This window comes from Mauremys reevesii, linkage group 2 (assembly GCF_016161935.1).
Source record: "Mauremys reevesii isolate NIE-2019 linkage group 2, ASM1616193v1, whole genome shotgun sequence".
NCBI lineage: Eukaryota > Metazoa > Chordata > Testudines > Geoemydidae > Mauremys > Mauremys reevesii.
Genome location: NC_052624.1, coordinates 86,844,883 through 86,859,904, shown reverse-complemented (window position 1 = coordinate 86,859,904; position 15,022 = coordinate 86,844,883). Strand labels below are relative to the sequence as shown.

At 43.8% G+C, this 15,022-nt stretch overlaps 1 protein-coding gene across 3 annotated transcripts in view; it reads right to left on the bottom strand.

Annotated features, from left to right (window-relative positions):
• Positions 1–15,022, bottom strand: part of ITGA9 (integrin subunit alpha 9) — a 298,314-nt gene that overhangs the window by 70,311 nt on the left and 212,981 nt on the right. For all 3 annotated transcript variants that reach the window (XM_039526656.1, XM_039526655.1, XM_039526654.1), the window contains exons 19-20: positions 4,345–4,431; positions 3,223–3,302 (exon numbers count right to left, since the gene is read on the bottom strand). In XM_039526656.1, coding sequence (XP_039382590.1) covers positions 3,223–3,302; positions 4,345–4,431 — 167 coding nt within the window. The remainder of the gene's footprint in view (positions 1–3,222; positions 3,303–4,344; positions 4,432–15,022) is intronic.

Here is a 15,022-nt window from a genome sequence, read left to right as displayed (position 1 = left end):
TATATAAAATGATCCTCTTCACAAATGATGCCTGCATATTTAAAGTATTATATTATGCCTTTGTGGAGAATGCTGTATTCTGAGCAAACCCATGCAGGTCAAAATTGCAAAGATACTTAATCTGATGGTGAGCCTGAATGCCACCAAAAGATGGAAAAATAATCCTGTTCTACCTTTTTAATGTATTATTTCAGATTTCAGCAGCATAACCTAAGGGACCGGTTTTGGCTTTCTGCTGTCAAGGTACTAGATTTATTCACAAACCTTAACATTTGACCAAACAAACCCCTCTTATTTGGGGGCAGTGTTATTGAGGCTATAACAGGCAGCCTTAGGACTCCCTGTATAAAGTGCTAAGCTGGCTTTGCAGGCGGCTACGTTTGTTCAATAGGACTGTGAAAAAACAGGCTGCTGATGGCATACAGCACAGCCTTCTGTGATTGGCTCCTTTGATGTGACTGCCAATAAACAAAAGCATGCGGCAGAAGAGCATTCCAAATACCCTACCCCATCCAACAAACATTTTACAGTAGCCTTTCCTTTTGCACGGGTTTTAAGTCTCCAAAACAGTGTTATTTTGTAGCACGTCACAAATACCAAGGGAGATGCAGTGCCTGCTAGTGGAACTAGTCATCTGTGAGTGAGTGGAATTCAAAGGGGTACACGTGTGGGTAGCCCTCTGAAAAAGGAAGAACATTTCTGTCAGCAAAGGGTATGACAGGAAACTAAGGCTAGCGACCCATGTTGCTTCCCCAAAAAATGCATGTTTTTGTACAATAAATATTAGACTATCCAACTGTTAGGCTGTTCCAGACTATGCTGCCCAGCTTGCAGCTGCAACAAGCCCGTTGGGGGCCCCCTACTAGCAGTGACAGGTTTGACTTCTACACAGATATGTACTTCCTACACTTTCAGCACGGTGGGAAGGAAGAACTGTTCTGTGCTAAGACGGTGCTACAGTGCTGGCTTGAGGAGCCTGTGAATACAGGATGTCCCTCTTCATCTCAGCCTTACTAGGGCACATCACAGGTTTCCCCTCTTATTTTCTTTACTCATTGGCTTTTCTATAGCTCTCACTATTGTAGCATATAAGTGCCTAAAAAACACTCCCTGTGAGGCAGAGAAGTGGCCAGGGGGGAAGGATAGCTCAGTGGTTTGAGCACTGGCCTGCTAAACCCAGGGTTGTGAGTTCAATCCTTGAGGGGACCATTTAGGGACCAGGGGAAAAAATCTGTCTGGGGATTGATCCAGCTTTGAGCAGGGAGTTGTACTAGATGACCTTCTGAGGTCCCTTCCAACCCTGATATTCTATGATTATTATCCTCTTTTTCTAGATGGGGACCTAGGACTAGCTGGTTAAGTTACTTAACTTCTCCATCACATATATAAAGTGAGAGAAACAGGATATGAACCCAGACCTCCCAAGATTCAATCCAAGTCCTTAGCCATAACACTCCTTTCTGTCCTCCTCCGTGATATAAAAAATCTCCTTTTAATTACCCTGATTCTCTATACTATCTATGTGCATGCACATACAAGTTCTTGATGCACTATAGATTTCTCACACCCCAGGGGGACCGACAACCCCTTACAACTACACCAAAACCTATGCTTTGTAGCGGAGGAGGACAAGGGTTTCCTTGAGCCAGCCCTGCATATTCCCCCTTTAACAAACACAAAGTGAAAACTAACTTGGAGAACATGTTAAGCTCCTTATATGTTGTACAGCAATGTGAAGTATAGAATGCATGATTTAATGGGAGGCTCTTCATAGGTTACGTTAGGTTCCTTGTAAAATAAGGGTAGGTACCAAGGAAAATTTACTAAAGTATATTGAGAGATGGATCTGACCCAAGGGAACAAGTTATATGTATATTCCTCTTCATTATGTCTTATAAGTTCTGGAAAACACAGACTGGGTGAAATTAAAGCAGCCTCCATGGAACTAAGCTCATGCAACAACTATGACTTACACATAAGATTGCTATAGGGTGGATGAACTGCTCTTCACGGATAATAAAATTTCTCTAATGTATTAGACACAAACAGTCTTGACCCTCTGATGTGGAGGGCTCTCTTACAGTATTTCATAGCAGCAGCACATGCTACAGGATCTTGTTCCACACACCTGTCATTTTGAGGGGATTACTCTTTATGAGAACAAAGTCACTGAGCAACTGCTAGTGTTCATCTCTCATCTCCAACAGTTTTGGGGGGGTCATCATGAAAGTGGGGATGGGGGGATTAAGACTGATTATGTTCATCTTGACATGGAAGGATCCAAAATGGGCCTCTTCATGCATCTGCAGTCACACCCAACAGCACAGAAAGTGAAAGCCCCAGCTAACCACATTTCAGCAGTGGCAGCATTAGGAGCACAGGGTAATAAAGCCACACTATCATCAATTCCTATATGAATCCAGAGAGCTCCTGTGACCTAATCGCAGTTATATTTTGTTTCTTTATGATAGATCATCCTAGAGAGGAGACAGGGCATGTTATGGTTTTCACTGATTCTAAGATCAAATCCCTGTGGACACATTTCTAACAATTCTGTATTCAAAGTGACATTCAGCCTAACTCACTTCATAACAAGTTTCACAATGTTCTGTGAGCAGAACACTGCTCAGCTGTCTCATACATCCAGTCACACCACACAAAAGATCAGAAGGAGAAAAAAATGTGTGCTCAACTTTTCAACAGGTTAGCAAAGAACCCTGGCCATCTATCATCTAATCAATGCAGACTGCTTTTTGACTTGGGTCCAATCACTTATTTCACTCAAGCACTGGAACAAATGCTCAGATGCAGCTGAGTTGCACTTGGTGCAAGACTCAAAGGAATGAGTGATGAAAGGTGGATTCATGCCACATTGTGATCCCCTGAGCCTGGAGTAAGCTGTGGGCTGGTTTGCCCTCCAATACAATTTAGAGCACACTAAGAGCGGCTCTAATTTGCACCCATCTGGCAACAAGAGTGCAAAGACAATCCTAACACACCTCTTTGTATCAGACTGAACCACTTACCCAGGATACTTGGCATGCTGGTTAAGCTGGCTTTATGGTCCCTTTATGCCACCAGAAAATATTAATTGAGTCCAAATAATTAAATTCCAGTTATTTATTATACATCATGCAACATGTGTATCTCATAGCATATATTTCATATGGCCAAGAGTCTGCACATTCCACCAAGAAATATGGCCAGATGAGGGACCCTTACCTTTGGGCCATGACAAGGAACGTAAGAAACTCCTCTTCCCCGGACAAGCGGCTTGTATCAAAGATCACACTGAACTCATACTAGGAAAAGGAAAAGTAGCATGTAGTGAGTATTATAGATTGCTTTCCCTAATCTAGAATTTCATGTCCATTCCCCCCTCCACTTGAGCTACATACTGTATCTATCCATGCAGCAGGGCCGCCCAGAGGATTCAGGGGGCCTGGGGCAAAGCAATTTCGGGGGCCCCTTCCATAAAAAAAAGTTGCAAAACTATATAATAATATATTCTCGTGGGGGCCCCTGCGGGGCCCAGGGCCTGGGGCAAATTGCCCCATTTGCCCCCCACTCTGGGCGGCCCTGCCATGCAGAAATAGTCTATTTTTATATATTTAATATTAGTTGCCATACATTTGTCAGTGTGTAAAGAAGGCCCTAACTTATTAGGGCATTAGCCAATAGTCATAGGGTCAGCTGTTCCCCAGATGAGACAGCTTTCACCACTCTGTCTACTCCGTGAGCAATAAAACTGTAAGCTACGTTTTGACTGCAATCTTTTTTTTGTTGGTGATGTCAGAGCAGAAAGAACACAACTGTGTGGATTTTCAGATCCCAGTTTGTCTTCTGACCCACTGGCTAATTGAGCAAAATTCTATTTAACTGTCACTGAGAGACAATATGGAAATTCATGATGTCATTTTTGTAGGCACTGATCTAAACATAGCTGCACTTAAATGTACTCTTCATAGCATGAGAAGACACAGAATAAAAACAAAGCCGTGCAATAAAAACAGACTGGGTGGAGAGCCCTCTTCTAACCTTCTGCTGAGGAAGCATTATACAATCATTTTCTGGCAGCTGCAAAGCACCAGTTAACTTCCATTAGTACTTCACGCATGTTACAATGGGCACAGCACTGCTGCTGACTTTGTCCAGTGGGAACAAAGAGCCCAACCTTACAGCAGTTACGAAAGGCAGCCACAGCATCCCTGTGGGAGAGCTGTGAAAACTCAGTAGTGTCACAGAGCCATAATGCCTTTCCCCTGCAGGTCTACTCCTGCCTCCTCCCTTGGCACGAAGGGGTTCATGAGCTACCCTTACAGTGAAAGTCAGTCAGCACATTACCTTGGACTTCGATCTCATGAAAGGAAATCCCACGCTGCACTTGAGGAAGTCTGACTCCAGCAGCTCACAAGCAATGCCCAGCTCTTCCTGAAGGAAGGGGGGGAAAAAAAACAACATGCGGATGAAAGGGTGGTGCTGGAAAGAGGTGACAGATTACAAGGAACAATCCTGATGAAAAGGGGACATTCCCACAGGGAATGTGGGACCTTTGCACAGTTCCCAGAAGGTTAACAGTCAAGTCAAAAGGAAATATACAGCACTGCACGTCATAACAGTGTCTGTGAACCTCAGATATTGTTAGTAAGTGCAAGAAAAAATAACAATCTCACAATTCCTTGTGAAGAAAGACAAAGGGGAAACTCCATATTCCAGAGAAGGAAACATATTAGAGTCAGGGGACTATCAGCAGTCAAAAGTGTTCAGATCGTCTGGCCTTCAAACCTTGCCAACCTCATCATCAGAAGCAAGCTCCCCACAGACCAACTCTAAGCGGGCACCAGACTCTGCCAGAACTCAAATGCAAAACCTGCAGACATATTGCCAATGCTCTTCTGATCAACACCCCCCCTCCCACCACACACACACACCATGTGCCTATCACACATGCCTATCACAACATGTGGTGTACTTCAACTAATGCATCAAATGCCCCAACAACAACTATGTCAGTAAAACCAGGCATGCACTATGCTCGCAAATGAACTCACATAGAAAACTGATAAAAGAAACACACCACATCACCTGTGGGAGAACACTTTTCAAAAAGCGATCACTCTATATCTGACCTTTCAGTCCTCATCCTCAAAGGAAACCTGCACAACTCCTTCAAAAGATGAGCCTGGGAACTCTGCTGGACATTAAAAACCATGGACTTAACGGAGTCACTAGTTTTATGGCTCATTAGTATTACAACAATTTATACACACACCCTACTGCCTACTACCTTCCTTTGTCTTAGGACTGCAAAAATGTTAATTGCCCACTTTATTTTAAGTGCTCTCCTACAGCATATGTGAACCCCTTATGCTTAACAATCTGTCCCACCTGGCATTTAGCTGTCACACTCCGGTTATCTTCCCAAACCTGAGGAAGAGCTCTGTGAAGCTCAATAGACAGCCCCTTCCACCAACAGAAGTTGGCCCAATAAAATATATTCTCTTTAGTGATCAGACAGAACTACAGGAAAATTACAGAAATGCATTCTCTCCACAGTACTAATGAAAAACAGGGTATAGCTTGAATCTACACAATCATTCAGGTGAAAAGGGTGGAGGGAGCCCTATAATGGCCAAATGCTGATCCCACTAAAATCAATGGACTTTTTTATTCTTGACTTTATTAGGACCAGAATTCGGCCCTAAGACAGCTCCATCCTCTAGATTTCAGAGTGCAGTTTTGTATCCAGTCACTGTCTCTCTACCTAGCCCCTGCTCCCCCAAACCACTTACCTTTAAGTAACTCCTCATTTAAAGTTGTCCCGCTTAACGTTGTTTCATTGTTGATCAATTAGGGAACATGCTCATTTAAAGTTGTGCAATGCTCCACTCTTACGTTGTTTGGCTGCCTGCTTTCCCCACAGCTGGCAGCCTCTCTACGCGCCCAACCCCCTCCCCGCCCAGCGCCTCCTGCCCGCTGGCAGACCCCGCGGATCAGCACCTTCACCCTCCTCCCCCTGCCTCCTGCCCACAGCAATCAGCTGGCTTGCGGTGTTTTAGAGGCAGGAAGGAGGGGGGAGGAGCAAGGACTCAGTGGGCAGGCTCCCCCTCCCTCTCCTGCCTCCCGAACGCCGCAAGCCAGCTGATTGCTCCTGGCAGGAGAGAGAGGAGAGGAGCGAGGACTCGGCGTGCCTCTCCGCTCCCTCCCCTGGCTCCCGAATGTGGCAATCAGCTGGCTTGTGGCATTTAAAAGGGCGGGGGGAGCCAGGACGCAGCATGCGAAGTAAAGAGGGAGGAGGTGGGGGGAGAAGAAGCAGGTCAAGGGTGGGGGCTTGGGGGAAGGGGTGGAGTGAGCAGGCTGAGGTTGAGCCCCCTGCCCCTGGTGCTTGAAGAGTAGGGGAAGCTCCCATTTACATTAATTCTTATAGAGAAATCAGATTGGCTTAACATGGTTTCACTTAAAGTCGCATTTTTCAGGAACGTAACTACAACGTTAAGTGAGGAGTTACTCTAGTCCGACTGATTTCAGTTGACACAGCTTAAGCACGTGTTTAAGGGTTTTGCTGGATTGGTGCTAGGGCCCAATTCAGAAACCATCTCTATTCAGAAAGGGTACAAAAGCCAATAGGTCTTAAGCATATGCTTAAAGTTAGCATAAGCATTGTCCTGAAGAAGGATGCACTTAAGCATGGGCCTTAAATTATAAGTTCCTCTGAGAAGGGATCACGTCTTGAGCGGAGTACATAAGTGCTCAAGAATCATCATCGTCGTCACTATCAATCTTACACCATACAGACTGTTAATTCTTCAGCTGTTTCTTGTGATAAATGAAGGTCAGATCATCATCTCTGGTATCACAGATACAGCAAAATATGCCAATACAAAATAATACCCAAACAGGCAAAAATATTATCTTTCTTGTCTAGATGACTCAGAAATTCACCATCACTGATTTCACACAAAAACAAACACTGGAATACTTCTGAGATGTCTTAATGTCACTGGAATTACTCCAGTATTACATCAGTGAAATTTACATCAGAACTGTGCCCTCATGGTTATTTTTTTAACTGATTGTTTTATCTGTAATTCTTAAGATGTATCTATTCCCATGAATGCTATGTAGCACACTGGATGAACTATTAGGCTGACCAGACAGCAAGTGTCAAACATCAGGACAGGAGGTGGGGGATAATAGGTGCCTATGTGAGAAAAAGACCCCAAAATCAGGACTGTCCCTACAAAATCGGGACATCTGGTCACCCTATGAACTATCTACCTTACATTGTGCAAAGGCAGCACGCTCATAAGCAGAGGCAGATTAGGGGTTTGTGGGGCCCTGGGCCACAGCACTCTTCCAGGAAGCGGGGTCTGGGGCTTCCCCTGCTCCACAGCAGGAGCACTGAGTGGGCGGAGTAGGGCAAGCCCCTGCGCCCCAATCCCACTCCCCAACAGGAGCACCGAGCAGGCAGAATGGGTCAGGGTGTGGGGATGCCCATTTTTTCAGGGGCCCCCAATTGACCAGGGCCCCGTTGACCCAGTGGCTAATCCACCACTGCTCAGATGCTGTGTCAAATTTAACTATTTATTACCAGAAGACTTACAGCACAGGTAGTTTTAGTGAAGCATTCCTTCCATTCATCAACATTTGGAGGCTGGGAAGTTGTGTGAATAATCTGAAGTTTATGTTAGTGATCAAAAGAATGCAAGCAAAAAAAGCCAAACAAACAGCTGAATAACCAAGAGAAGATTTCAGACATTTCAGCTGGGAACATTTTCATTTCTGTGTTGTTGGAACTTCTCTTGCTATCTAACTGTATTAACATATGAACTCCCTTAATCTGCTAGCCTCCAGTGGCTAAAGGAAGACTTTTATTTACATAGCTGTCTGCTGGTGACAGTGCACAGAGAGACCCAAGAGGCTGTCTTTTCTCCTCAAATATTACTTCAGAGGCGTTATCACTAGAGACCTCAAAAACAAGATAACCAAGCGGACTCCATGATCTGATAATGGCAAAAATCCAGTCACCTCTTTGCCTTTCGGCCGCTGCCTATTCTTCCAGGCCTTTTATTTATTGACAACTAGTGTCCAGATCCCAGTTGTTTAGAGTAGCCTGTTAAGGAAATGATGAATTATGTTGCACTGGCAAATTTTTGTTTTGTTTAAAACTCTTTCAGTAAATGCTGCATATTTGATTTGGAAGACACCTTAACTTAATCAGCACACCACTCTATTTAATATTGCACATAAAAACACTACATTAAAAGAACATGATTTAGGTCACAAAGTAATGCACTCAGAAGTTAGAAAATGCCAGAATGATGGTTGTCTGTGCAACCTTCATTCAGCTCCCTTGTGTGCATGCATTAAGGCATAGTCTTTAATTACATGATCACATACTATTTTTCCACAGGACCTCTGCCTAATTCAGTGCACAGGACGGATGGTGCTCACTTCACGAGCAGCTGTTCAACATTTTGTTTTCTCATCATTCTTCAGTGTGTGGCCCCAGGCCTTTTTTACTGCACACTATTCAAATCCTGCTGTGAAGATGGAATTATTAATTTCCTCATGGGCTTTTCTATGGTCTTCCTCACTACTGTGTCTGAGTGCTTCAAAAAACATTAATTTATCTTCTTAACACCCTTGGCAGGTGAGGGAATGGCATTATCCCCATATTACAGATCAGTAACTGAGGAACACAGTGATTAAGATCAAGCTTCCACTAATTTTGGGTCCCCCATTCGAGATGACTAGGACCTGGTTTTTCAGAGTACTTAGCCTTATATAGCACTTTATATTCAAAGCATGGCTCCACTGCCTTCAGTTGCAGGTGTGGGTGCTCTGCACTTCTGTAAATCAGACTCCAGGGTATCAAGTTGGGCACCCAGAAAATGAGGAACACACAGTTAGTGACCACCTGTGAAACGTTGGGTTTAAGTGACTTGCCCAGTAGCACCTAGGAGTTCTGTGGCAGAGGCAAGGATAGAATCCATTTATCCAGGGCAGCATTCCACTGCCTGAATCATGTGACCGTTTCTTTTCCTGCTGTCCCCTGCTTCATTCACTATACCCCTTCCAACTTCGGCAACAAACACGGCAACAATCCTACAGACAACAGCTTTTGTCACTACTCAACCCTGATTAACTCACAAAATTCCCACCTCCAGACCCAATCTTTTGAAGCTACACTCTGAGGAAAGAACATTTATCTGCTAGTCTCCTGTTACATGAGAACAAGATAAAAGGCCCAGGCTGTATAAAGGGAAAAAATGATTTTTGGTTGTTATTCTATTGCTATGAACTTATCACCACAGGAAAAAGCCTTTGGTGAGGTTTGAAGGACTGATCACCTCCCAGAGCCCTTGTAGGAGGTGATCTCCGGTAAGTTTATTAGCGTGCATGTAGGTTCTTATTTTTAATATGTTTTCACCTTAAGAATAAATGTGTTTGCTTAGAAAGAGCTGTGTGGTAACTTAACTGTGGCCAATTTTACTGTTTATAGACTCTGGAAAGAAAAATGCAGACACTGCTGCTTGCTAGGAATAACACCGTATAGGCAGGGAACTGTGCAGCCTCTCTCACATTCAGGTGGGAGAGAGGCGCAGGTCCCAAGAGAGGTGAGGACTAAGAAGCCAGAAGCTTAAAGGGAGTTCCCTGGCATGACCACGGAGAGGGAATACAGGCACATTTTCCCTGAACTTTCACAGTGACTATACCCTGGCTTCCATGCAGAGGGGTAGGGTGGTGAGGTAAAAGCTCCTTCTCCCACTCCTACAGAGGCACAAACTAGCCTTTACTGCTCCTAACAACTCACGATCAGTACCAGAGGAGACTAAGTAGGTTAGAGTGCAACAGTTAGTTGCTATAAACTACCCTACCAAATACAACGTACACACATGCAGTTTGTTGGGTTTACAGAGAATTTCAGTATGGAAACAGCTCGTTTTAACTATAGCTGAATTATACAGGAAAAGGAGGTGTCAGCTTATGGAATTATTACCTTGCCATGCCACACTAGAGGTTTGGGAGGAAGTAATGGAAGAACATTAGAGCAATATTGTTTTGCTGACTACACTCAAGTCATCATCCAGGGATACAGACAGAACAATTCCGATTTTGTTCTTTCCCAGTCAAAGTGAACCATAACTGAACTGCAGTAGAACAGCAGGGTTTTCAGGCAATATAAAGTAGGTTAGCATTAAGAGAATTGCTGTCCAGCATTACAGCAGGTCACACCAAATCAGCCCCTCACCGCACAGATTTTGGCACTTGGAAAGTATGTCTTCCCCTTTATAGTATTTAATGGACATGCTCTGGTGATATGAAGTTGGTGCAGTGCCATGTGACTCACTGTGCTGATATATATTAGGTAGATATTGGAGGACATCATTACTAGAACAAACCCTGCACAAAGAGCTCCAATTTGCTCTCCCTCCTCTGAAATAAACATCAGTTATAAAATTATCTTTTCTCTCTCTCTTCTCCTCTACACCCATTATAGGGATAATTTTCAATTTAGTTTACACACAAAACTTAGATCGTGGCAGGGGAAAGGGAGGACAACTAAAGGAAAGAAATGAAGGTAAAATCTGTAGGAGATGAAAGAGTGGCAATCTGGACTTACATGAAGGACAGTGCCATGTTAGGCTTAGTCAGAAGACAAGAGGGGAAATTTTATCCCAGCAAGGCTCGGATAAAAGGGTCTGCACTAAACACTTGTTGAAGAAAAGCAATGGTGTTGATTGCCTTGCACACCTCATCTGATATTGCCCTAAGGTGAAAGATGTTTTGATGCAGACCAAAGTCATTCTTAAGGAGAACACTGGACATAACCGTTGTCCATCATCATCCTTGTCATACACCCACATGTCCTACTGACGGACCACTGCTTTGAGCTGTGTTCATGTTTAAGAACATCAGCTGTAATGCACTCGGCAGAAGGTGGAAATATGACACTCTTTGCTTGATTTCTGATTGATGCAGCACCATATGGGATGTTAATACAGTGGGCAATATTGTACATGTGTAGGAATTAGAATTACTCATATGACACTGTGGTGTAGTCTGCACTCAGAAATATAGCCAAGCTATCCTCCGCTTCCATTTGTGCCCTGCTGGCTCTCTCCTTTTCAAAGAGAGCAGCTACTAGCAGACACACACCTTTTAGATTTTTCAGGAAGCCGAACATGGGCAATACATGGGTTTTAGGTTCTGGTGTAGTGAGGTGCTGGATAGGGCTCTTAGGGACTCCTTGTTAATATTACACCACCAAATCGAAGGGAGAGTTTGGCTCATTTCCTCACCTCTGATGAAATTCACCACCTCTCTGGATACTAGTAAATCACCCCGGCAGGGATGACTTAACCCTCTTAAAAGTTCTTCTGATGAGCAAATATTTTATCTTTTGAATTGATCAAACTGTATCATTCAGAAGGTATTTTGAAAAAGATCCCCTGGGAGGGAGATGCCCAAATATCTCTATGAAGTTTTTATTCTACTGACTCACACATACAGATACACAGCCTTCAAATTACACAAGCTGAGGACTGTAATGTACTAGCAATATGTTTATTTTTCAGGAACAAAATACAAACATTTCTAGAAAGTGCACTTAACAAAAGTTTGTTTGTCCCCTGGTGCTGTCTCCTCCTTTGATTATGGTTAAGTAAAACATTTTTGCTTAGATGGAAAAAAAAACAAATTAATAGAGTCCCAGTCTCTCTCTCCCACAGACACACACACCCCTTGGCACAGAGGGAAAAAATTTGTGGAACCCCCTTGACCAAATATGGCAGAACCTCATGGCTTGGGTGATGTTTAGAGGTTGTTTAACTTGTTAGGCTTTATGATAATGCTCCACACCTTCCAAAATGTACAAAAGGACAGCGACTGAAGTAACATGTCAAAAGGTCTGGCACACATTACCAGAATGTACAGTTTTGTTGCTTTCTTGGTCATGTGGCATCTATTGTTTGAGCGTACCAGTAAAACAATCTGAATATAATTCACAGACATGTGTGCTTGATTTTTTTTTAAATCAACAATACCCCTCCTGCGTAGTGTTGTGAACCCAAACACAACAGCACCATACTTCTGCATGCAAACCAGAAAGTAAGACTGGGCAGAAACAATAGTGAACTTGTTTAGTCCACTTTTATTGTCTCAACTGGTGAAAAGCAGTTGATGTTTTAATATTCTTTCAGTTTTAATAAGCTAGGCCCTGATCCTGCAACCTTTAACACATGGGCCACTGGCTGTGCCCATATCCCTACCAAAGACATTGCCGCTTAAACGGACACTGTAGTCCAGGGGTGGACAAACTACAGCCTGGGGGCACATCTGGCCTTTCAGATGCTTTAACCCAGCCCTTGAGCTCTGACCAGGAAGTTGGGTCCAGGGCTTGCCCCGCTCCCACGCTCCAGCTGGGGAGCAGGGTCAGGGGCTTGCCTCGCTCCACGCGGCTCTCAGAAGCAGTGGCACGGCCACCCTCTGTCTCCTATGCATAGGTAAAGCCAAGGGGCTCTGCACACTAACCCCCACCCCAAGTGCCACCCCCGCAGCTCCCATTAGCCGGGAACCATGGTCAATGGGAGCTGCAAGGGCAGTGCCTGCAAATGGGGCATGGCATAGAGCCGCCTGGCCGTGCCTCCGCGTAGGAGCTGGAGAAGGGACATACTGCTGCTTCCCGGAGCTTCTTGAGGTAACCGTCGCCTGGAACCTGCACCCCTTCCACACCCCAACCCCCTGCCCCAGCCCCGATCCTCCTCCCACCTTCCAAATCCCTCGGTCCCAGCCTGGAACACCCTCCTGCAGCCCCAACCCCTCATCCCGAGCCCCACCCCAGAGCCCGTACCCACAGCTGGAGCCCTCCGCCTCCCCACCCGAACTCCCAATTTTGTGAGCATTCATGGCCTGCCATACAATTTCCATACCCAGATGTGGCCCTCGTGCCAAAAAATTCCCCCCGCCACTGTAGTCCATCCACCTTGTGGGATTGGGTCCCTAAAACACTATTTATAAAACAAACACAAGGTAAGGAAATGAACAACTATAATCTTCTTTTTGAAGTTTTGTTTCTGAGAAGTCACTTTAAGGTCCTGATCCTGCAATCACTTAGGGCTCGTCTGCTCTAGAGGGGTGTAAATTCTAGTGCACAGTAGCGTTTTGCTCACTAACTGGCCCAACTAGACCCTTCACGCAAAAGTTCCTTAATGTGCACTGATGCAGACCTGTATTAAACAGTACTATACAGGGAACTTCTAGTGCATGCCAGCTGGCTCCACACAGGCACCCCTCTTGTGTAGACAAACCCTTATACTCATGCCTAAGTGCTTGCAGGACTGAGGCCCAAGTTAGTAACCATACGTTAATCATGGAGGATACAAGAAAAAGTAGGGACAACAAACAAACAAACCAAAAAACTGTAGCATCTAATCTGAAATATTTTTCTCAACTCTTTATCGGTTATTATGATAAACTGTTTCATACATAATTGTTTCATTATTACATTGTAGGTGTATTTTACATTCCTGATTGACTATATCTGATAAACTACAAACTCTGTTGATTAATTCCTTTGGAAGAATTGTATTAGAAAAAAAAATCACCATTGAGAAAAATGGGTTCTCAAGGTAGATTAACTATGGGCCCATGTGAAATGCAGTGTGTTTGTGGTCTCAAACCAATTCCCACTGAACAGGTCCACCCCCACATAGCACAAAAATCCTTCAGAATTGGCACCAGTTGGGACCTTGGTTCGCATTCTCACCATACAAGCCGTGGCTGGACATACTAAGGAAAATAATAGTAAGCGTTAATTGCTATATTTGCACATTACGGTTCAGGACAGCACTTAGGTATATGGTACATGCTTAACTTTAACCATGTACTTAAGCTCCACTGACTTCAACGTATGCTGTGCTGAATAGGGATGTTACCCTGACCCAGGGCCTACATGAACACATTTATCCAACAATCAGGTCAATTATTTAGATTTGTAATTAATATTAATAGCCTCGGCCTTCGGTGCAGTATCGCTGAAAATGTATCTGTTCACAGCTAGCGAAACAGCTTGCTAAGCCTTAGCCACTATACATGTGGGTTAGGCAAGTGCCTCTCATTACCCTACCTTAAAAGAAAGTCTCAACTCTGATGATATTTGAGGGGGTTGTTTTTTTAATTATTTTCTACTCTTGCCTGGGCTTTCCAACCATGCTGATCGACAGCCTCCCTAACTGTGGTTTTCCTAGGATTTTAAGGGGATGATTTTTACTTTAATTCCATCTTTAACTCTCATCACCCCACACTCTTCATAAGGTTTTCATTTAAATGTCTTGTATGTTAGCAGTTTCAAGTTCATTTAATATGGCTTACAGACACCACCAGGGAATATTATCTGGATTTCTTCCATGTAACACCAAACAAAAGTCACTGAAGAACTTCAGTCACTGTAACCCACACTTTACATAGACAGAAAGAGAGCAATTGAGAATGCTATAGTTCTTTAAAGCTTTTAGAAGTCGACCAATCTGGGCTGAGTATCTACACTCAGAGCAAGTGCAGCACAGAGTTATTTAATCTGAGAGGCCCCTTCTCAGGCACCAAACAGAACTATTTTCAGTGCACAATTACAGTACCTGGGTTTTACATTTTTGTGCCGTATGGGGCTTTAAAAAAAAAATCCCTGCAAGAATTAAGAGATAATTGGCAGTATTTATAAACGAGCATTCCTGTCTGCACTGTACAATAATCCAACTTGAAATGATTTAAGTATTGGTTCTAACCATCTTAAAGTGCATCTTCAATGTTGTCTAGTTTGTTACCCTAAATGCTGTTCTCTTTCTCTCTTCTTTACTTACAATTTGGAAACTCAATGTCGGCTTTTTTCCTCCCCTCATCAACAGCATTGTTTAGTTTCTGGACAGATAGTTAATATTTCCTTTATGTCCACAGGCCTGATCATGCCAGCTGCTGATTTCCCTCAACTCCTTTTGATTTCATTGAAATTTGAGAGCAAGTA